Source organism: Hippichthys cyanospilos, chromosome 9 (assembly GCF_059441005.1).
Source record: "Hippichthys cyanospilos isolate Australia breed blue-spotted pipefish chromosome 9, RoL_Hcya_1.0, whole genome shotgun sequence".
NCBI classification, from domain to species: domain Eukaryota; kingdom Metazoa; phylum Chordata; class Actinopteri; order Syngnathiformes; family Syngnathidae; genus Hippichthys; species Hippichthys cyanospilos.
This window is the reverse complement of record NC_142377.1, coordinates 3,063,654-3,088,980: the sequence shown is the minus strand read 5'-3', so window position 1 is coordinate 3,088,980 and position 25,327 is coordinate 3,063,654. Positions and strand designations below refer to the sequence as shown.

The following is a 25,327-nucleotide window of genomic DNA, read 5'->3' as shown; positions in this document are numbered from 1 at the left end:
TATAGTATGCATTCGGTTTTGTGCGTTTGCACTTTCAAATGCACTTTGTCGCAAATGTCGCCTTATTCCCTCTTTGTTGTCAACAACAAGGTTGCGTGGATCATTTTTACGGCGGACTCTGACCCAGTATGAAAAGGAAAGGACGGCTTGACTTGTCCATTCAAGACAAAAAAGCAAGAGCAGTGACATGGCACAAGAGGGTCTGTCAGATGGTGGGGCGGAGAAACGCTGTAATGTGTCATGACCTGCCACGTCTCCCCCTTGTGGGGCTTTGTCTTATTGCAGGAGAGGCCTGACCGAGTAAGGGGTGGAACCACCGGCTGCGCACCTGTTCTCAATTCCATCATCTACTTAGCACAACCGAAGCAGGGCGGTGGCGTCGGATTATTCTCGGAACCTCCGTTGCGTCTGCGTCTGTTACTTCCCGAGTTTTTTCCGAGTTTCCCGAGTTTGTACTTATCGTATTTATTTGTCCGTCTCCTTGTTGTTTCCCTCAGTTGTTACTTTGTCTTGTGAGTATTTTCCGAGTTTCCTTTTGGTGTTCATTTTTCTCCCCTTGAGCCCGTTTTTCGAGCGCCTCACTTTGTTACTCATTTTTTGGCACAACTTTCGACATCGCCATCCTGTTGGTTCCGCCCCTGTTGGGTTTTGATTTTTATTTATTCTCTATTCCCGGTCTCGTGTTACGTGCTCCTTTTGTTATTAAGTTTCCTCCTCATTTGTTACTTTGTGTTCAGTCTCTGTTGGGTCCATACACGCCCATTATTTCCGGTGTCGCAAAGCGTCACATAATGAGCAACCTTTTGTGCTCTGATCTCACAACAGTCATCACTTGGATAAAGAAATTCCCAAGACGATCAGCAAATCATCTCGGAAGACCTCAGTTTCAAACAATTTGGGCAGGTCCGAAGATGTCTACCCATGGAAGTGTAATGAAAATGTCTGCGCAAATGACGAGCAGGAAGGAGAGGACATCTGGGATTTAAATGTGAGGCGCTTCTAGGCATGTCAGATACTGATAATGACATTGAGGGCTTTTCGACAAATTTAGTTTCAGCATTTGCATCTACCCGCGCACATACATTGCCTTGCACTTGTCTCATTCAACCCCAATAACCGCAACAGTATGTTATTCGATATACGATGAAGAAATGCATCTTAAAGTGATGTGATTTGCTCATTTGAATAACATGCACCATGTGTTTTAATTGGACAGCCATGATATATGCAACCACACAAAAATGTAAGTTACTTTTTAAAGTTATTCTGGTGTAGTTAAATGTACTGCCAACATGTCATTGATCGGCACGTGCTAATACGGTCGAAAACAGAAGATGGGCAGTGTGCTAATGAGACAAAATGGACTTAATATGAAGCTAGCCTTTAACTGAATCATCAACGCGCATGTCTCTGGCCTCTGAGGGGTGGCCTTGGATGGTTGTACCAGAGGTGTTAGTCTTCAGACAGCTGCAGCTCAGTAATGTGACACTCTAAGTGCTGCAGCTCGGGAGCTAGAAACTTGTAGTTTAAATAGATTCCAAATACAGTACAACTGCATTCATGAGAAACTTGACACATACATGTCGCTTGCATCCTCATGTGTCATCATCTCCAGAGAAATACTGAACTTGACAAGTAGGATTTTAAGACATCTTTATTCATTTCAAACAATCTGCTAATCAAATGGTGTTGCAAATATGCTGTTGCCACTTTAAACGAGTTACACATTTGGAATGGACTAACAGCTACCTTTACTAGGCTACTTTGTCATCTAAAGCAGTGGTTTTCAAAGTGGGATCCGCGGAACCCCGGGGGTCCACGGCCCCGTGAAAATAATGTGGTTGTTTAGGAACTGATTTACTTTATCTTTTAACAGTTAGAGATTTGTGCCTAGTTTAACTTAGTCTTTGTTATTTGGTGCCACCTCTGGCCTCTCTTGATAGTGCACTTTGTAGTGAGGAAGGACAGCGTGGCTTCAACTGCTGCAGTTGCTGTCACTGCGCACACATTGTTTCTTGTCTTTGAGACATCTGTCTCAGGAGTGTCTGTGATTATTTTACAGTGGTATGAAAAGGTTAGGGCACCCCTGATCATTTTCAAGATCCTTTGTAAATCATACGTGGTTCAAATCAGCAATTTCATTAAAATATATCATATAGCAGAAAAACTGTGATATTTGAGAAATGAAATGAAGGTCATTGGATTAACAGAAATTGAGCAATAATTTACCTTAACAAAAGTAGGAAGGTGCGTAAATTTGGGCACCCCAACATAAAAATTACATATACATATTAATATTTAGTAGAGCCTCCTTTTGCAGCAACAACAGCCTCTAAATGCTTCCAATAGCTTCCAATGAGGGTCTGGTCTGGATTCTGGCTGAAGGTATTTTCTTCTTTACAAAACATTTCCAGTTCAGTCAGGTTTGATGATTTCCGAGCATGGACTTCCCGCTCTAAAATACACCACAAATTTTCAGTAATTTTCAGGTCTGGGGACTGAGATGGCCGTTCCAGAAAGCTGTACTTGTTCTTCTGCATGAATGCCTTAGTAGAATTTGACAACTGTTTCTTGTCGTTCTGTTGTCGAAGTATCCAGCCCTGGCACAACTTTAGCTTCGGGACTGATTCTTGAACATTGTTTTTCAAGAATCTCCAGATACTGAATCCATGCGACCTTCAACTTGAACAAGATTGCCAGTACCTGCACCGGCCACATAGCCCCATAGCATGATGGAACTACCAACATATTTTACTGTGTGCAGCAAGAGTGTCTTGGAATGTTGTCTTATTTTCCGCCATGCACACAGCCGCTTGTTACTGTATGTCCAAATAATTTAATTTTCAGCTCTTATTCCAGAATGAAGCTGGTTTGTCCAAAGGTACTTTTGCATACCTTAAGCAACTCTGTCTAGGGCATGTGCGCAGAAAAGGCTTCTGCTGCATGACTCTCCCATTCAGCATCTCCTTGCGCAAAATGTGCTGAATAGTTGAGCAATGCACAGTGACACTTTCTGAAGCACAATCCTGATGTAAGTCTTTGGAGCTGGTCTGTGGGTTGAGTTTGACAGTTCTCACCATTTTTTGCCTCTGCTTATCTGAGATTTTTCTTGGCCTGCCACTTCAGGCCTTAATTGGAACTGTGCCTGTGCTGTGGTGCTCACTAGGTTCTTAGCTTAGTCTAAAACATTCAAAAAAAAATTAGCTAAGTGCATCAAAGTGCCTAAAAAAATAATAATTCTTATTTTATTGCAATTATACTTCACATGACAAAAACAAAGTATTTTCTCTGCGGTCATGGGTGCCGCCTCTGGCATCACCTTGCGCCTCCCCCATGGGGACCCACCACACTATTTGAGAAGCACTGATGTAGGCCATGGGTCAATGAGCTTGCCAAATAAATTTTCCCCCCAATATTAGCGCTAAAGGTATTTAAATCAATAAAACAACAAGGGTGCCCAAAGTTATGCACCTGCTTACTTTTGGTTAAGCAATTATTGCATACTTTCTGTAAATCATATAAACTTTATTTCACTTCTCAAATATCACTGTGTTTATCTGCTATCTGATTTATTTTACTGAACTTGATGATCCGAACCACCAATGATTTATAATGGAAAATCTTGAAAATGATCAGGGGTGCCCAAATGTTTTCATACCACTGTATGTTAAATTGTGAAAGTATTCATGACTTTTCATTAAAGCAAGCAATTCAACCAGTTCAATACATTTTTTTAAAACATTTTTTTAATCATTTTGAAATGTGTCAAAATGCGTTTTGTGTCTACAATTCGTTACTCAACGAGGCAATGAAGCCACCAAAACTAAATCAGCATTTTATTTTATAATGATGTTTTGACTGAATAATTGGCAGCAACCTCTTTTCTAAAAGAGGTCCATTACTTAAAAATATTTGAGAACACCTGAACACCTAAACATCTGGCTCTGTACTTTTATGATCGACACACGTTTGTGTATCCATCTGCATTATCATAATTCTGAATCAAATTACATAATATGTTAATGAAAAACTGTAAAAAAGTCATGAAAACCTCATTGTAACCCTAAATGACTGGGTGTGTGCCAAGGTTTTCCGAATCATAAAATATATACCATCAGTCAGAGGCTTAAATTCTTAAGGGTGCTGCTAAAAGCTTTGAAGCAAGGGCTAACAAGAGTTGTTCTAAATGTCACCTCATTAATGCCTGGGGACTTGACTCACATGGCACATTGTTTGCTGCCAAGAATAGAAAGAGGTTTTACGTATCTTTTACGAAAATCTTTGTCTGTCAAATGTCAATGACTAACAAATAAACACATTGTAATATTTAGGACACAACAAAGCAGCATTCATACCAAAAGAATGTATCTTTTTTTTTTCTTTAGCAGTAACTTTTAATTACTTCCTACAGGCAGGCGTGGCAGACAGACGTAGGCTTGAGGAAAGAGATTCATATTCAAAGGATTATCATCCAGTCGGATGTCTTCCAGATTGCGCCGAATGAAGTAACGGTCGTGGCTGTCACAGAAGGTGTCCTCATGGAGAGACTGAATGTTGTTGCCCTAATTGCAAATTACAAAGAAAAGATATTGTTTTCACACATTTGAAAATGTAGCAGTAACTGATTGATTTGTGAACGATCAAGGCCAAAGCCATCTGGCTCATTGGGCGATACAGTGGTACCTTGGCATACGAGTGACTTGATGGGTTTTTGGAGGAGCATTTTGGAAGAAAATGAATACAAGTACAGTCTTTGAATTCTAAACAGTCAGACATAAGAACACTGACAGGATTCCATAAACAGTGTTGGCAGTAACGCATTACGTTTTGCTGTAACGCAGTAGTGTGAAAAATACAAAATACAAAAATAATACTATTTTACTTGGTAGAAATGTGAATAACACAATGCATTACAATGAATGTTTAACCTGCAAGTGGTGTTTTTCCCCCAAAATTTGCTAAAACAAGACGAGATCAGAAGATAAAAATTCGGGGCAAATTGTTTACTCTCTGTTCTTGTATCTACAACAGCAGAGATGAGTGCAGCAGCAGCAGATGACCAGTTAAATATGTACAATATGTACACAAGATGGACATACGCCCATTACTTTCAGATTGTCAGAGATAAAGACAAGAATATAATGGTCAGGTGCACTTTGTGCGCCACACCTAAAAAGATGTCCATTTTACGAAATAGCACCAGAAATTTGACAAACCATTTAGAGTGGTGCCATAGTAACGTGAAGTTAGTGAAAACAAAACACGCGGATGATTGAGAGTAGGATAAAACAAAGCAGGCAAAATAATTGTTCTCACGGATGCCACTTCCATCTCAAGATGTTAGGAGGCTCGTGGCATACATAGAAGATATGCTGCCGCTTTCCACAGTGGATTCGCCAGCATTTCGAAACTAGCAAAAATGACAAGGTAAGCTAATGCTATTTTTTTACTGTACAGTTGCTATAGACTATAATTAGTTGTGGCCAATGTGTATTGAGATGGAGCAGACAAAAGCCCATGTAAAAAAGTACCTTTAAACACAATGATGATGTAGGCTAGCTGCTAATGTTAGCCCCACCGAAACCATCTATTTTTCATAGTTTTGTCCCTAACCTAGACAACTGAACTTGAATTTGAATATTAACATTGAAATTGTGGAACTGTTTCTGCCTGGAGCAAAAAACAATGCATCACTATGCTGTGAAGCAAAGTAATAAATGGATTAAAATACATAAAAAATATTTTATATCTTGTTACGTATTTAAAGGTTTGCAATACAGATAAATTGATTTGCACTGTTTTTAGGCTCAAGCCAACCTTGTGTGGATGTGTAATGAATGAGCGTAAGGAGCTACATTTAGAATGGAAAATTCATCATTTCATTTATTTTGGTGAGAGTAATATAAAAGTAATGCAATAGTAGTGTAATACATTACATTTCAGATACAGTAATATTGTAATGTAACTACTTACTTTGAAATTACAGTAATAAGTAAGAAATAATGCGTTCCAGCTTTGAAGTAATGTCCACTGTCCATAAATGCCATAAAATGCAATATTGTAAACACAGGTACACCCTACATTACAAATATACTGTAAATCCTCTTGTCACAATCCCGTCAAGCAGCTTCTCATGCATCTTTCTCTGTCTCTGTCTCTCTCTCTCTCCCTCTCTCTCTCTCCCTCTCTCTCTCTCTCTCTCTCTCTCTCTCTCTCTCTCTCTCTCTCTCGCTCTCTCTCTTGCACATCTAACAATGATTTATGGTGAGGCATGCAGATAGCACAACATAGGTTTAAGTTATATATATTTATATATTTTATATTTATGCTTACCTGCAAGTGTAACACCCTGAGGCTCAATGGAAGTGGTGTTGGAACATAGTCCAGGTTATTGTTAGAAAGATAGAGGAATTCTAGCTGGCTCATATCCTGTGCAAAGATGAAATTCACATGAATAACAATGCAATCAATGTTCCCTCTAAAATATCTCATATATGCTCTAACCCTCTCCTCCCTCAGTGGCAGAGAGAGTGATAGGGGTGATTCTGCCTAATGAGCATTCAATTAGCTTTAAAAGGCAACTGAGTGCCGAATGGCATTGAACCATTACATGCTCTGTAAGTTATATACTCATTTTCATGAATCATTTTTTTTAACCTGCAGCTCTTCTCAGTTTCACAAGCTATTCCCCATTTGGGATAGAGGGCTTACTTTCTTTATCCTTGGTCCTTTTGCAGGGGTGCAAGAATGGACCCCATAGACATGGATAAAGTCCATCACACGCTTTCCAGCTAGGGTCAATTCAATGGGCACACAGGCAAACAGGAGTGGTGAGTAACTGGTTTATTTAACAAAACCAGGGAGCAAACAGCTGCTAGAACTAGCTAGAACAAAGAGGCACATAAGGCAGATAGGTAAGAAAGGTAGAGTGAGTCAAGCCGAGATTGATTGTCCATTGGAGGATAAGCAGGATTTTGGTCAGGCTGGTGGAGCAGTTCTTCTTACCGGGGTAACTTGCAAGACGATAGTGGGAGACAGGCAGGCATGGACAACGGGTGGGCGTGTAGTCAGGAATGGGCAGGGTCGAGACACGGGCAGGCAAAGTAAGGCGACAGGCAAGAGAGTAGTTGGGGATAGACTGAGCCAAGACAGTGACAGGCAAGACTGGAGACAGTCAGGCAGGCAGGTGGGAAGCAAGTTGATCTTGTAGGCAATGGCAGGAAAAGGCAAAATTTAATAGTGGGCAGGTAATAGGTTGCACCTGGTGGTAATTGCACTGTTTGACAACAATGTAGTCAAACAGGTTTTTGAGGAAGAATGAGCTGGGCTGGCCAGGCAGGCTGTGAAAATGAGTACCTCTCCATATACACCACCTAGATTCCGGAAATCCAGTTTAGCACACTTGCCACAATACAGAAGTCAATCTGTAGTGTGCGAACACTTTAGCAAATGGCGCACCTTAATATTCGATCTGCAGCCAATACATGCAAGACTTCTTAAAGGTGGCCTAATAATGACTCTGCTGACCAATAAGGCAGCTGGCTGTTTGGGCAATGGCAATGAGCAACTCAAAATCTGCATTGCGCTCATCAATTTTGACCTTTGTTGCTAAATTCGGATTTTTAACCACACATTCAATGGAAAAGAGGTTGACGCCTCAGACTCAGGAGCAGGAACAGTTGTCTCCCAACACTTCCCAGTCAGCTGGAGACCATACCCCATTGCGTTCTTCATTTGACACCTCGCCCGGCCGAGGCCAACTAGGAAACTGTGAATTGCTGCCCTTGCCCTACAGGAATGGAGGCATTGGCCGGAGAAGCCAAGTAACTATTTACTACACTCACAGTATGCATTTAGTGTACATCTGAGCTCCCAAGAAACTCAATTCACAACAATCTCTCTAGGCTCCTCTACTCATCCGTTTCGACTACTGTATGTCTTAACCTATCGCTGTGGGGTTTTGGTGGCCAGGGATGTAGAAAGATGTGATCAAGTTCAATAGAGCATGTCCTGACCACGCGAGCAATTAGACATCCCATCTACCCCCTGCTGGTTTGCTGCGACCTCTGCTTATTCCATCCCGTCCTTGGTCCAAAGTGTCCTTGGATTTCATTACTGGCCTTTCAACCTCCGGTGGGAATCCTGCCATTCTTCTCCAACTGGCCCACTTCATTCCGCTGCCCAGGCTGCCTTCCTTGAAACTGCAAAGTTGCTGGTCAAAAATGGTTTTCAAATTCATCTCCTTCCTCCTGGACTTGGCTTTTGACAGGGGTCCACAATTTGTATCACAGATCTGGAGGATCACACTTCTAAAAAGACACACAGGATCTGCCTTGGCACATCAGGTTATGGTTTTACTCAATTGCAGTTCTCATTAGGTGTGTGTGAACATATAAATTGTGAGTGTATCTCAAATGAACAAATTCTTCTGTTAAATATGATATCACTTGCCTGACAGCAAGAATTTGAAAACTGAGTCATCCTAAATCAGGGTTCCTCATTCAAACGGTTCAAAAGTTTCCCCCTGTTCCCTCAGGACTTTTTCATGTTTTTCAAGTTGAGGAATATTTCTTCCAGCTGGGTGCTTGTCATCATAATGTATTAGGAGGGTGTACGCTGTTTAACCGAGTACCTACCTTGAATGACTCTAAATGAATCCCTTGACTTATCAATCTGTTGTTTCGTAGATCAATGCGCCTCAAGGAAAGAGGTAGTTCGGGCACATCATGTAGGTTGTTTTCAGCCAACAACAAGTCATGAAGCTGCGGTAGCGAGCGAAATACATCTTCATCCATTTCAGAAATTTGGTTTCCAGTCAGGTCAATAGATTGAAGCTTACCTGATAATCAATACAACAATAACATGTGCATGTGTCATTGTAATAGCATTAAAAAAGACTGGGTTTTTTCAAATTGGTATCCTACTGAGGTTTATGAAGTCAGTGTTCTTGATGTGTCGGATGCTGTTGAAACGTCCGTAAAAATGGCTGGTGTCCTTGGGCAGGGGTGGTATCTGTTTCAGACCTGTGTCATCACAGTATACACTTCCTCCAATACACACACAGAGAAGGCAGGTTGGCATTCCTGCAGATATTTAGACTGTTTTAAAACAGAGCAAGTTGAAGACTGATGGTAGGTCAAATATGGATAAGTGCAAATAAATATTTTTTTGTTAATAGGATGAGAGAATTTACAAACCCAGTCCAGTCTCTGGTCCAAATAGGCCGGATCCTTTGAAATCCAGTGTCACAGAAGATGGAGGCAAAGCAGGGGGGGTCATGATTTCTTCATCGTGGTTAACTTTTGGCTGGCTCCCTAAATGGTTAATGTCTGCCGCTATTGTCTGTACTTCGATCTGTCAATCAAATGAATTTATGTTTAAGGGTCTGATATTTAGGCCAAATACAGTGTGTGTGTGTATATATATATATATATATATATATATATATATATATATATATATATATATATATATATATATATATAATATATCGTATTCTGGACTATAAACCACACCGCTATATAACCCGCAGCAACAAAATATGAGCAAAAAAAAGATTTTTGTCACGGATAAGCCGCACTGTACAATAAGGTAGGTAATAACATCAGATTTTTATGCAAAAAGATGGTGTATGAAGTTTATAATTTGTTTTTTAGTCTTTTTTTTTATTGTCTGCCAACATCCTCTCTTTAACAGATTGAACTTACCTGGATGTTTAGTCCCAACATATTTATAGAAAATGGATGGATGGATGGATGGATATTTTCAACACTAACAAAATATTGTTAGTTAAATAGCAGTTAAATAGCAGTTTAAATTCAAAATCAATACTTCAATAGCATCTTTTTTGCCTTGTTCTGCCTTTGTTTGATACATTATTTGAGTGAACATAAAAACTTATGTAAAAATGTATATGTACAATTATAAATACATAAATAAAATCATATATACTGTGTACTGTATATAAAATGTACACATCACAAAGTACCTCAAATTTTATACATTCTCTTTCAATTTGGACATTATTAAAAAAAAAATATATATATATATATATATATATACATATATATATATATATATATATATATATATATATATATATATATATATATATATATATATATATATATATATATATATATATATATATTTATTTATTATTATTTTTTTAATAATATATTTTTAAACTCTTTTTAAACACAGCCATTGATTCCCATCTTCTCAGTTCTATTTCATTTATGTTCCAGAAATTGATACCTCGAATAGATACACACTTTTGCTTGCTGGTGGCTAGCAAAAAAAACAACAACAACAAAAAAACAAACAAAATGAAAAATCTACTGCTAGGGAACAGTCATTTGGGGCAAGAAAATCTCCGACCAAACAACTCCAGTTCTCAGCACTCTCCAGCCAAAATATGTTCGTAAGCTTGATGAAAACACCACCTGTTTAATTAAGTCATTTTGAAATCAAGCAGTCATAATACAACACTGAAAGTCAAATTAAGTCATTCTGAAATCAAGCAGTCATAATACAGCACTGAAAGTCAAATATCAATCCTTAAAACCATAAAGGAGATAAAGATAAAACCTTGGACTAAGAGGGACTGTATTATAATGCAATACAGAAACGATTAAATGTATCGCAATTTGAGAAAAGTAGAATAAATGTAAAGTAAATCAGCAGATGTTTTAATGCGAAAAATAAAGCACATAAATTGCATGTACATAAAATGGATAAACACATTTTAACTGATGATAATTTATTACTGGGGTGGGGGGATGGGGGGACGGGGGGGACAATTCAATTCAACAAACATCACAAAATGGTTGTGATGAACAGGGATGCCAAACTCATTTTAGCCCAGGGGCCTACACTCTAGTGCACTGGTTCTCAACCTTTTTTCAGTGAAGTACTCCCTGTGAAATATTTTTTCAGCCAAGTACTCTTTAAAAGTGCAAAAATCAAACAAACAAAAAGAAACACTAAAACATGCCATCAGTGTCTGATTGATTCAACTTTAGAACCTTTCAAACTTAAAGGAACAATGCGTAAGGTTTAGACCGTTTTTCATTGAAAAAGAATAACTTATTATAAATTTCAAAAACTTAGAAATAAATGTGTTCCAACAGTATGTTTTAAATATAATTGTAGGTCTAGTTAGCATTAAATTGTATTTCATGGGGGGTGGCACTCCTCTGTAGGCTTCCATGCCAGTAATAGCTACGGACAATGGCAAATGCAGCACCTCATGCTGTCCGGAATGAAAAACAGTCTAAATCTTACACATTGTCCCTTAAATGAGTATTTGTCCACAAAAAACAATCACCATAAAGTGTCCTCTTTTGGATCATAGATGAAATGAAATACCTACATTATTGCTAAATATGTGTCCACAAAAAACAATTAACATAAATTGTCGGACCGGTTCTCAAAAATTAATAATATTTAAAATAATTATGAATATATATTTGTCCACAGAAAAATATTAAACATGAATCATCCTGTTTTGGGATTATAGTTGAGATCTGTTGACAAAAAGAATCCATTAACTTAATTATTAATATTTGTCCACAAAGAAATAATCAACATAAAATATCAGACCTATTCTCAAAAAGAAATAATTAGAAATAAATATTTGTCCACAGAAAAATATTAAACATAAAGTATCCTTTTTTGGGATTACAGTAGAGATCTGTTCACAAAAATAGGTCATGAACTTACCATAATTATTAATATTTGTCCACAAAAACATAAATTGTCAAACCTGTTATCAAAAAGACATAGCTATAAATAAATAGTTGTACACTGAAGCATATTCAACATGAAGCGAAGCAATTAGCAACCTATTTTGCACAAGAGGGTTACTTCCACTTGTACTTTAAGTGGAGGTACTTATTGGTTGTAAAGTAAAAAAAAAATGTATCTATCGATTATTAGCAAATTAATAGATTCAAACCTATTCATTTTATTTTAATAATTCACAACATTTCTTGCGGGCCACATACAGCTCACGGGCAGTTTGTTAGATATCCCTGGGCCATATGTGACCTTAACAATATTTGTATTGATATCTTTCACTTACTTCTTGGTCAAGGTCCTCATAATCATAATTTTCCCCATAAATGTTGGGTTCCAGGTTGTCCCAGTCTGTTACACTGTTCAAGTCATAATTCTCCAGGTCAAAATGATCATCATCCATTTCAACTAGTGGCACCATCGAACCAGGGCAGGGACCCAGGATAAACAGGGCCAAGGCAAATGAGGCCACCAAAGATGCTAGCGACACGTTCATCTCAAACTTAGAATTCACCTGCGTGCATAGCAAAGGGGAAAAGATGTCAACTGGAATGTATTTGGTTTTATAGTTAGACACAGTGTCTGGCAGATCTGTTTAATTAAATACATGCTCCCAATATAATTCATATACCACAAACAATTTAGGCACAATGACACTGTCATTTATTTTTTTGTGAAATTTCATTTATTTATTAATTTAATGACACTTGTTTAAGTTCTGAAAATTCAGTATATTCTATAGCATTTATCTGTACTGTCGAACTGCTCAAAGCAATCACTTTTTGTTTGTAATTGGTAAGCCAATGGGGCATTTTTAACTGTTTGGTCAGAATGCCAGAGGAATGTTTACTTTGAAAGTGACATGAAACTGTGAATGTTGTTCGACCACAGGGCTAAAACAATCCCAGATTCTACTTTCACATCATATGACTAATAGCTCAACTGGACATATTCTGACAGGCAGGACAATAATGGCCCCATGCACACAGTCCAGGAAAACCCAATACAAGAGCTGTATAAAACTATTTACCTGCATACACTCACTGTCACCGAGGTATTGCAATGCCCAATTACAACTTGGCGTATTGTGCAAAAGAAAAATAAACAGCACAATAGTTTGCAAAAACCTTTTAACTTATATTCATACAGACAAGAAATTAAATGTCCAAACTGATGATATTTCTTCTATTCTTCTTCTTCTTTTTGTTCTTCTTCTTCTTATAAGCCAATATTCACTTTTTTTTTTTTTTTTTTGCAATGCATTCCAATAAAGGATTGACGAGGGATTGTTTGACATTTTGTTAAATTGTGTAATTATTAAATGAATTACTCTCTGGCAGGAATAATCAAGGCTGTGCCATTATATTTTATAGAAGCTAAACTTTTTATTCTTGCATTGTTTTTTCATAAGATTGACCCAGTGGTTATCGTGTTCGAATGGGTTACCATCAACCAATATTTTCCATACAAATTCTTGATTATTCCAAAATTAATGAGCCACTGAGCGAGCTGTCAAAAAACATTCCACAGCAATGCACTGTATAAAGTTTTGTCAGTTATTTTGTATGAAAAGTAGGTCAGAATTTAAACCTGTAAAGTTGCACACTGCACAATGATCAGCATTCCAACACAGATTACATTAATCAACATTGAAAAACAAATTATGAGCTGTATAAATGTTATTCATTCTTGAACTCTTCAAGCTTCCAAGAGGTATAATTATCTTGTAAGGAAGTTGAGTACTTACTGCTTTTTTCCGCCTGGTAGTTCTTCAACGTGTCTTGTCTTGCTAGACTTCCCTTCTCATCTCCTGAGGATTCCCAGACTGGTCCCAGAATTCGGACGTGCTTGCTCGCTCTACCCTTGGCCTCAGTTTTGTTTCTGAACAATGCTTCATTATGAAGGCAGAGGTGGAGGGGCTTGATGACTTAGCAGAATGAAAAGGGGGCTGACCAGGTCATTTCATTCATGTACTCAGCTGTCAACTTGTTCTTGAAAACAGACGCACAGATGTAGGAACATCAAGTAAAACTCTTTTGACTCAAAAAAAGATACAAAAAAAAAAATCCTTAAGCATTTATCATTTGATGCAATTGCAGTATCGGCTTGAACTGAGACAATAAAACTGACTTGACCATTTTGGGTTTTTTTTTTTCTTTGAGGTTTCCAAATGAGACTTACTGGTTTATCCAAAAGTGTGGATAATTTTTTCGGCGGACTTTGATGTATTATGAAAAGGAAAATATGGCTTGATTTTCTTATTTTTCAGCAAGGATGTCGGCAGGTTGGGGTTAGAAACAGCGAAGGGCAACCTCCCACATCCCAAGTAAGATGATCAACAAATCATCTCCGAAGACCTCCATTTCAATCATATCGGAGCGGTCCGAAGATGACTACCTTGTGGATGAGGAGAGGAGATGATAGGAGAGTACGTCCAGGAGTTAAATGTGAAATGCTATTTGGCGTGTCAGATCCTGATAAAGGCTTTTAGGGCTTTTCGAAAATTAATTTTCAGCTGTGTAAAATGAATAAAACATTGAAAGTTCGCATCACTTTATTGCTGCAACATTAATTTCAGCATTTGCCTCTATGCGCACGCGCACATTACTTGGCACTTGTTTCGTTTCCACTCCCCCATGACCGAGATCTATGTTATTTGATATACGATGAAGAAATCAGCCTCGTATCGTAATTTCGTCATTTTAATAACACACACGATGTGTTAAAATTGAACAGCAATGATCTATGTCAGGGGTTCTCAAACATTTTGGAGTCAGGTACCCCTTGCATCCAAAAGGTCATTTCGATGGATGGGGAAATTTGCACATGTTTAGACCTGAGCGCAAATGTGAACAAGTCGTCTGCTTGATACATGAATAAGACCCAACAATCTTGTTTTTATGTCTCTTGTTGTGCCACAGTAAGTCTCAAGCAAGGGAAATCTGCATTTGTATACAATTATGGAATGATAATGTGACTCTAGCCTATACAAAGGCAATCTTAACGAGATACAAACACATTGGTGTAGTGGCCGCGTGAGAAGTGGCTATATTCCAAATTTCACCTTTTTATAAGTACAGTGGTAAGAAAAAAAAGGGCCGTTGTAGAACCAATGACATACAACACAACTCTAACCAAAAATCTGTAATTTCTACTAAATATTATAAAATTACCATGGCTTAATTAGGAGCAGTTTGTACTGAAGTATCACTGATCACACAAGCAGAGTGGATGGATGTAAAATGTATTCATCATGAGGTCAACATGTTGTGGTTACTTTTTAGACATAATTTGGAATTTTTCAATTTGTTTTGTACCCCGCAGGTCTGGCCATTCATTAATGATTTCTACATCACAAAACAAAAACCAAAAATGAGGCATCTCTTTGTCCCTCTAACATTCACTACTGTGACCACAACAGTCATCAGCAAGACACGGACCCCTTCTTTCCATTAACAATCTGCATCACCAAGTGAAAATATTTTCAGCAAGATGAACCATACAGATTAATGAATGAAATACCATTATCCTCCAAATATACACACCTGTGTGTAAAATCACACCCTTAATTTTGGTGTCAAATTCTTGTATTTTCAATATCACCATGTATAAGACATACCAACATGTTGGCAGCAATTTGAAATATGTAGCAAAACAGAATTAACATAATCTTTTGTAAAATCTCTATATTTTTTGCGTTCGTATCCGTAAGTTAGATACTGTATTTGTGTGTATTAGATTTTCCACATTGTGAGCGGTCAGTAAACGCCTTGCTAGTTGTCAGGTTCACCTGAAGGTGAGTGTAATGTTGAATGCGCTTGAGGTTTTTGTTTGTTCTTCCATTTCTTCGCAACGCGGATCCAGTTCATATTACCATAAATACCCAAGGTTCAGCAGCATCCATGTTTCACCAAGGTTGTGATTGTGTGTCTATGCAAAAAGACCGGAATTAATAAACAAGTCAAATGGAATACCTTTCTGGTGCACACTTAATTTCATCAGCTGGGGACATCATAACTTTTACATGATCCGGTTTTAGTAATATTCCTATGTGTGAACAAGGATGCACTCAGAACTCTGCCTGCTTCTTTTATTGAAAATAATGCTGTAGCAACCTCAGCTAACATGAGCTGTTTAGCTGCAACAGGTACTTAATGCTAACAGCAAACTGACGTCCCACTCCTCTAGCTCGTACCATTACAGTAATTATTGGAATTTAGACTACGACCGATACAAAAATGCACATATGTGCATCAAATCTTGGCTTATAAGGCTGACCAATCATCCTTGAATGGTGTCGAGTCATTCTTTAGGGAAAATAGGCTATTGGGCAGTATATTACTGAAAGGTGCACGCCGAGGGATGTTAGAAGTAGGCATACGCAATGCCGACTCTAAAGTATACTGCTGTACACACTCCACTACACCACTGTACAAAAATAACCGAAAACAAATGTCATCAAGAGAGTATTTTTATTGATTCTGCATTGACGCTATTTATGGATGTTTGTGTTGATAGTATAATTGAGACCACATTTCCCTGGAAGTTTGGATATAAAAAAAGTCTCATTGGCTTCTGACACACCCATACACGTTTAACTCTTTTTTTTTTGTTTGTTTGTTTTCTCCGTCTGCTTTTTTTTTTTACTTCTTTGTGTCTTTGGCTCTAGATGTAATGAACTCTATGTTGTTTTTTTTTGTGCACAAAAAACTGAACTAAACTATTCTTATCATGAATGAAGTTTTCAAAATATTGTAATGCCCCGTAAGCGAGTAAGGATGCACTCAGTCGTCAGCGTGGCTCTAACACTTTATTTTCAACAGAACAATGTCATAAAGAATTCCTAGAACGAGCTGCTGTTGGCCACAACTCACGCCGACTCTAACTAACTTGACAACCAGCGAGTTCTTCCTTTCGTCCTCATCCCTAGTCCCTCCTACCTCACGTGACCTCCCCAGCAACAGTAACTCCTCCCCATCCATTCGCAACAATACATGGACATTACAATATGAACCTCAGCTAGCTCTACCATCCCCACTCAATAAACTAGATCTCAGAAACCCCATTCAGATTCTCAAGATAATGACCAACTTTGCATGTGTGATGCTTCCCCAGCAAGATGAAGTTGGTGTGCAACTTCTGTTCAACTTACATAACAAAGGTAGCCATTCACATGTAATTTAGGATGCAAGCTATAATCCCTCCTGCCGTTTGGCACTCCGGTGCCAAATGGCAGTTCTCTGGCCGTTTTTGTGTTAGGGACATTAATTTCCAGATACTTAAGAAATCAAGTATCTGGAAATTAAGTATCTGTGATAAAAGAAAACGTGAAAATACATCACTGGCATTAAATAAGTTATACTGGTTGAAGTGCTTGTTTTATTGAAGAGTATTGAATAGTTTCAAATTGTAAAAAATAACATGAAAGTAACATACCGGTAAATAGACTTTTTTTTTGTATTATTATTAATAACTTTCAGAGAAATCTACAAAGAAGATTGAGACAAGCCCAAATGCTAAACAGGAAAATAGTAACTCAGACCAACCAAGAATGAATTTTATTTGCCAGCAAGGGAGGACTTGGCTCCCACTCTCGTGTTTGCCTCAGAGCCATCGGAGCCCAGCTGTCCCCGCCTGCTTTTTATTCATTCAGCAAAGCGTTACACAGTAAGGGACATAACAAAAAGCACCAGCTGGGTTCCGCAAACAGCTGGGCCAATGTTTCAGTTCACACTTTCCTGCGTCAACAGCTTTTTCTAAGGACTGGGGTGAGATGAACTAGGACTGCATAGATGAATAGCAATGCATGCTATTCTAGACAATAAATAAACACAATGATAACCTAATATATGATTTCCTTCACAATAACCCAAATTATTTCACGGAGCCGCAGCAGTCAGGCCACGGATCCCACTTTAAGAACCACTGACACACTATGTAACTGCAAAAGTCAGAGGTAGACGCTTTTGTAAAATTCACCAAAATTTAAGTACAAAATGAGGGGTTGACTTATAAGCGCGGTCAACCTGTACTCTGAGAAATATGGTAATAGCTCTCCTGTTCTTGATATCATGACAGTCACACATGTATATTTAACACCCTCTTTCGAGTTTCACAATCACTTTCGCTTTATTTTTTCCTGTAATACTATTGTGACGATAAAACATCGGAAAACCAGCTTTATCACACACTTGGGATAATTCACACAATAATTTCGAAATCTGCATACACATATTTATGCAGAAAATTTTATCTACCATAATAATTTAGGTATTATGCATAGAGTTCCCAGAGCCATAATGCAAATTGTCACACTCGCGTGACATGGTTGTGAGTGATGCAGGAAGGTGGACCCAAAAAAGCCGCGAGGCAATGTGCTCAAACAAGGAGGATTTGTTATAATGTAGGGGGCTAGGCAAAGTGCTAACGACACATGAACCAATGTGACAAAACAAAACTTGAAACTGACACTAAACACACGGTGTAACAGCTGGGAGATAGCGACCAGGAGGTAATGTAATTCTTGGGACAGAGAATCGAAAACAGCGGAGGACAGCAAGACAACGATATAGACATCAATGACCCAACAAATACCGAACAAAACTGGGGCCTAAATACAAGAAGACTAAAGAGGCAGGGGAAAACAATTGAATTACTCACAAGTTAGGTGGACAACAGGTGGAACAATCTACACTAGCAAGACTGTCACGAGGAAAACAACATGAACCCAAACAGAAGTGAACAAAGACCCCAGACATGGCACAAATCCAACCACCTGAAATTACATAAAGAAATTGCTTGCTGGTAAGAGGAGTCTGGGATGTGTTTCTACTGCAAGATGGTCACTCTTTCAAGTAACCACTGGGTCTCTGCTTGGCCTCAGCAATACTTTGTTTTACTTGTAGTGTATTTGACAGATGAAATTTAGACTAATGTTAATGAAACCATCATCTATAGTTGTAGGTCAGGCAGTTATCAATGAGAATCCACCTTTTGAGTGTCATGTAAAGCATGATTATGCCATTCAGTGGACATCATTGCTAAATGCACTCTTGTCCTTGCATTCCCTCAGATGTAGGTTAATAAGTTGGCCTGCGTAGTGTGTTTGCATTAGATTATGATTCCCTTGGTATTTCGTTTTAAACGATGCACATGAGATAAACATTAATAAATATATGAATGTAACACAAAAATATCATTGCATTTTTATTACTCATTTCATGTTTTGTTGTTAAAATTCTCCCATACGGTATATGCAATTAACATATTCCAGTAGAGTTTTTCCTCCTCCTCCACTTGTGCATGACTACCGCTACCCTTTAGTGAATGTGCAATGGGAATAGAACATGCAGCCTTCACATGAACACACACATTTTTTTTTCCAGCAGTCAATCCACGAACCATGCACGACTTGAACCTTGAATCACGTGACATGACATCTACTCTTTTATACATCAGCGCCTTCATAAACACCCAGTTTTTGTTACAGAGAGTAGTGAGAACTAAAGCTTTGAGAAGCGGTTACCATTTGTAATAAATTGGATGTTCACATGTAAACTCTGCATGTAAATAAATAAATAAATAATATATTATAAATAAATAATAATAGTCTTCTTAAAAGCTGGTGTTTTAACGCGGGCCCAGATTGCCTGCCACATCTAAAGTTAAGTATATACTTTATATACTGTGATTTGCTTTGTTGATTAAACTGGACATTTTATGTTGATCAAAAATTTGTAAAAGAGTTTTAAAGTTTGAATTGATAAACTTACTTTTTTCCCGTTCCCTTGTTGTGCCTCAACACATACTAGAACTACTAAAATAGCAATAATGGTTTAACTCGTAATAGCTAGAAAAAAAAAAAAAAAGATGCATGAGCAGACTGTACTTCCCTGGAATTAAATGTTTTAACGCAAACCTATATTTATTAATTTCCATATTGGTATTTCCATATTGGAATAGGTTATTGCAGAAAAAAAACAAAAACAAAAAAAAACATCTAAATTCTGTTAAAATGTATGGAGAAATGCTCCTGGATTAAAATCAGTGGTCTTCCTAAAGAAATTTGAGTTTGAATATGTTCCACTCTTTTACTTTGGGTCAATATTTGAATAGACTTAAACAGATTCAAATGTCTAGTCACGTACTCCTTGAAACTGTGTTGTGCTTTATTTGTGTAGAAATTGCATTAATATCATATACAGAACAAACAGTAAAAACCATCGTTACTGGGTGAAAGCTCAGCACTGCCAAGCCTTGATCCAAGAAGCGGCCATGGTTGAACCAGCACAATTTTTTTCCCCGTTGACATGATATTGCACAAAATTTGACGCCCAAAACTTACAAATACTGTAGCCATAGTTTTGTGAAAAAAATAGGAAGATCAAAACGAATGTGATACAGAGGTAAGGAAGATGCTTATTCACAGTTTTAGTGTGTGCAAAGATGTAATGGGGCAGGTCTGGATGCAGCAGAATGAAAAAGCAAGATCATGTGATATTGTGAAAAAAAATAATCCATGTTATCAAGATCATGTACTGTTTCCTCAAGGCCATGCTAATATGAGACAACATGCCTAACATTGGACACTTAAAAACAACCATAAAATATTTGTAGATATCATGTGCTTAGGCCATCACTGAAACAAAACAGTCTCTATGCTTGTAGGTCAACAATGCAAAAATAGTTCAGAAATATCTTTGGTCCTTCATAGCTTCTTAGGAGTGCTGTGAATCTTTGATATGAGACTAACCAAATGCAGTACATATCTCGATAGAATAGTGATTTTGTCTAAAAAAAAATTGTGTATAACAGTTTGAAATGCTTTGACAGAGTAAATGTAAATAATAATCAAATAAAATTAACATTTTTAAGCATGAACTATACCAGTTATCCCTGAACATTTGTGATTTCTGACACTGAAATAATAGAAAACAATAAACGTACATTAAGTATTTTTTAAGTATTGAACAACCGCATTTTTTGGACTGTAGGGCACACCTATTTTCTCATGATTTGAGCCCCTTAGAAACGAGCACCTTGGAATCTAGTGCTTCTTACCTGTTTTTTTTTTGTTTTGTTTTTTAACTAGCCACTAGAAGACAATCCACTGGTGAAGCAAAGGTGTGTATCTGTTAAAGATGTAAGTGTATTGAACAACTATGAAATAGAACTCTAAAGATGTGAATCTTTGATGACTGTACTCAAAAACTGTTAGAATAATCCAATCCAATCCAATGCAACTTTATTTGTTAAGCACTTTAAAACAGCCACAGCTGACCAAAGCGCTGTACAAAACAATAAGAACATTGTCTATTATTTGTCCTTACATTTGAAGTTAACACGGTGCCTGTAACTCGACTGTTAAACTGCACTTACAACACAAAACTTTAGAGTCACAGGTTATGTGGAAACCCAGCTGACTTTGGACAAAAGGTGAGAAATGCTCTGAATTGGTCACCTGCCTTTCGACATACAAAAAAAACAAACATTCTCACTCACTCTTATAGCCAGTTTTGGAGTCTTCCAGTTATCATGCAGGTCTTTGGAAATTCAGGAGGAATAGTGATTGCACAAAGCAAACAGAAATGCCACATGTTTAAAATTATAACTCCACAAGCCAGAGACAAACCCCAGACTCACCCTTGTACACTGCAAAAAATACTTTTGAAGATTAACCATTATTGGTTTAAAGGTAGAAAATCCTATAGTGTTGCCACCATAATCCCCTGACCTCAAAGTGAGATTATGAGCAGTCCATTACTGAGTACTAAAAACAGGTAGAAACTACATGTATATGTATTTACAATTTCAATACATAAGGCTTTACTTTAGATTTTTTTCAATCAATTATCCAGATAAAGAGCCTCAACAAAACAAGCTAAAAACCAAATGAGAAGAACACAAGCATTTACACAACATGTCACTTTAAACCAGAGGTCAAACAAAGTTAATGCAGTATCCTACAGTTATCTTCGGTCAGATGCTTGAGAATGCCACTTTTGATTGTGACTGTTCAGATGACAAACGGCTATATTTATCAATGCCCACGAATGGGATAAGTTCAATTCATGAAATTCAATTCTAATGTTGGTGTCACTGTCCAGAAGAAATGAACAATTCGACTAGATTTAACTGCTTTGTGCCACAGGTAAAAAGAGAAGGATGATAGATCTGCTGTATCAGGCTGTTGACAAGATGACCATTCCCATACTGTGAAACATTATGGAACAAAAGAGTGCTCCCAAAAACTAAATATACAAGACAACTGTTTTTTTTTTTTCCACAGTAGTTGAGTACATCATGCTACTTCATACATCATAATTCTTCATACCGATACAGATATATACAGTGATTCCTCGCTACTTCTCCGCTCTTCCATTGTGCCCTCAGCGCATCGCAGATTTTTCTTTCAAAGGGCTGTCACCTCACAGCAACGCAAAATGAACTCCAGCACTCAATCTCAACCCTAACGTGGAGTCTGAAGCAGTCAACAGTGTGTGATAAACTTACTGTACATGAGGGAAGGAGTATGGTGTGGGCAAAAACCACAAAGTTAACTTTCATGCAAAAATGGACAAGATGGAGGGGTATTTTGGCAGAATGCAGAGTCACCTGGCATGCAGAAATGGGTGGGGACGGGGAGCTTGCTCAACTCTGCAGTATAAATTGGGTGTTTTGAGCCTAACTGAAAGCACTCTGCTCTGTGTTGAAAAATGAAAAGAAAGTTTGTGCCCCAAAAGAGACTATCATACCTCCATACTAGAGTTACATGATTCCATACTACAGTTACAAGACTAGTGAGCAGAGGTGCAGCAAAAAAATAAATAAATAATAAATTTGCTGCCAAGCTGCACATTGGATGGTATTCATGGAAAACAAAACAAAAATGGATTAGGAGTTAAGGCTATTTCAAAAGGTATTTTTAAAGTAATTGGACCATTATTTAAATTTTGGAGGCTGGAAATGTAAATTGCAATAAAAATACCTGACACTGTTCAAATATCCAGAATTTCAATTTTCCAACGGTTTATATGACATAATGTATGGGCAATTAATTGGACAGGGAGGTGACGTGATTCCGTCGCCTTGTTCTGATTACCAGCTGTACGGCATTCGGTTTTGATAGTGTAGATGTGGATGATTGAAATTTGTGGGGTGAATTGGTCTTTGCTTGAGTTTGAGCACATATCTTAAATGACTAACAGCTGCTCCTAATTGAATTAAATTAAATGAACAGGCCCTTGAACTGGAGCCAATCAAGCTTTGCATGATGGCCACATCGACCAATTAGAATTGGACAAAAGGACAATGGCTATGGGGAAAGCGTTGGTTGTGGCTGCTACCTGGGACGTGTGACCTGTGGAGCAGTCACTGATCCCCTGCTGGAGGACTGCATCGGGATCTGGTGGCTGTCGAATCTGAAGGTGAAAGTGGCGGAGGCATTCCTGACGCCAGTCGCAGAAGCTAGAGCTCCTGCCACAAAATTGTGAGTTTTCTTGGCCAATTTACCATGTTTACCCTACACAATGTGAGGCTTGCTCTGTCTCCTTTTCGTCCCCTGACAGGTGATCCTGGTGTGTGGCCCCCAGCCTGGAATGGTGGCGGAGGACTCTTTGGAGTCCAACCAATTACATGTTTGGACTTTAAAGCTTTAGTTTGGACTTTTAATTTTTAAAAGACAATCACTTCTGTTTTAAGTGTGAATTTTTAGCTTTTCACGTTGGTAAAGTTTGTGACCACCAAATTGTGTCTATGATTGGAATCGTATCTGTGATTATTCTAGCACTGCTCTCCCTCGCAATAAAAAGAACCAAAGGGTGGTTGTGCCTGCTTTGGGCCCCCCCCCTCCGGTATATTCATTGAAGTTTACGGCACAAGAGACCGGCAGGTTTCTCACTGTGTAAGTACTGAACAACGACGAGTCATTTCATTCAATTAACTGCACAATCCATCATTTAGCGTTTCCATATTATAGTAGATGGAAGCAAGCAATGCCACAAACAGGCAAAACAATTGGCTTCTATTTCTGTGGTCAAATGGGGGGCTTCGGCCAAGGTTAATTATTGGTCGGACAATTATCACGCATCCCTGCAAAACTGCTTCGTGATAGAACCATTTGTCAGAGTGTGCTTAAACGGCCCTGATGCAAGAAAGATGTTGCTTGTAGTTGATTCTTATTTATATTATCGATCCGTTTTCTTAACTGCTTGTCCTCACATGGGTCATGTGCTTGCTGGTGCCTATCCCAGCTGTCATGGCCGCAGGTGGGGTACACTCTGAACTTGTTGCCAGCCACTCGCAGGGCACACAAAAACAAATGACCATTCACACTCAAACACACCTAAGGGCAATTCAGAGTGTCCAACATGCATGTTTTTGGGAACGTGAAAGGAAACTGGAAAAAGCCCACGGGAGCAGGGGAGAATGTGCGAACTCCACAAAACAACAGCCAGAACCAGAATTGAACCCACGACCTCTGCATGGGAGGCCGATGGGCTCACTAGTCTTCCACCATGCCTCCCATTATTAATCATTTGTGACACATTATTCAAAACGCCTGCAGAAACATTTTCAATTTGCCTGCAAATTTGGCAGGCACAATCCTGGTTGTGCCCGATTTGTTGATCTTCACATGCAAAATCTAGTCTGCACTCATTTTTGCACTCATGCTTAAAACTTTGAAGAGTACTATAAGCTAGTGGTCTCCAACTTTTTTATATCTTTCTCTTTTTTATTTTTTTTATCTCCGTGGACCGTGAGATTGTTACTGTGGACCGGGGCCACCTCAAAGTACAAAAATGTACGCAAATTACATTGATTAGGTCAAACATATAACTGAATTACAAAGACTTCACGTCAGTACAAAACGTTAATTCGATGCTAATGAGTTCTTATCAGGGCTGCTCGGTGGGGCACTGACTAGCACGTCTGCCTCACAGTTAAAGGGACCAGAGTTCAAATCCACCTCGCTCCAACCTTCCTGTGTGGAGTTTGCATGTTCTCCTCGAGCCCGCCTGGGTTCATTCCGGACACTCCAGCTTCCTCAAACACGCCAAAAACATGGATCGCAGGTCTAACGGACATACTAAATTCTCCCTATGTGTGACTGGGTGAATGAACGGTTGTTCGTATCCGTGTGCCCTGCAATTGGCTGGCAACCAGTTCGGGGTGTCCACCACCTACTATCCCGAGGCCAGCTGGGATAGGCACCAGAAAGCCTGCAATCTTTGGGAGGATAAGTGGCTCTAGAAAATGGATGGATGGATGGATAGAGTTCTTATCAATGCGAACATTTTTCATGTTAACATATACCAGAGAGAAATACTTGGCAAAAAAGAAAATGCCAACGAGCTAAACACATTCAAGGTAACACTATATAACATGCTGAAGATAACAACTAACATCTAGCATGTTATCTACAGTCACAAGTTGTTGGATCAACAAACAAACTCATTTTGGGCCTATTACCATAAATGACAACATTCTTACAAAGAAAATACAATTTACAGACAGACATGGGACAGAT

General features: G+C 38.4%; 1 protein-coding gene across 1 annotated transcript; it reads right to left on the bottom strand.

Annotated features, from left to right (window-relative positions):
• Positions 1 to 1,636: 1,636 nt before the first annotated feature.
• optc (opticin) lies at positions 1,637 to 13,668 on the bottom strand. Its single transcript, XM_088424581.1, has 7 exons — positions 13,547 to 13,668; positions 12,086 to 12,313; positions 9,198 to 9,354; positions 8,925 to 9,083; positions 8,637 to 8,839; positions 6,334 to 6,429; positions 1,637 to 4,562 (listed from the first exon to the last, which is right to left on the bottom strand). Exons 2-7 carry the CDS (start codon positions 12,293 to 12,295, stop codon positions 4,395 to 4,397), a joined length of 993 nt encoding a protein of 330 aa, XP_088280707.1. The 5' UTR covers positions 12,296 to 12,313; positions 13,547 to 13,668; the 3' UTR covers positions 1,637 to 4,394.
• Positions 13,669 to 25,327: the final 11,659 nt, after the last annotated feature.

What these genes read in the sequence shown, in the direction of transcription:
- optc (XM_088424581.1), bottom strand. Translation starts at nt 12,295, where the DNA reads ATGAACGTGTCGCTAGCATCTTTGGTGGCCTCATTTGCCTTGGCCCTG. An exon ending in ATGAGGACCTTGACCAAGAA is followed by an intron (nt 9,355 to 12,085) that starts GTAAGTGAAAGA and finishes TTTGATTGACAG; the next exon opens with ATCGAAGTACAGACAATAGC. An exon ending in TTCATTTAGAGTCATTCAAG is followed by an intron (nt 6,430 to 8,636) that starts GTAGGTACTCGG and finishes ATCTTTGCACAG; the next exon opens with GATATGAGCCAGCTAGAATT.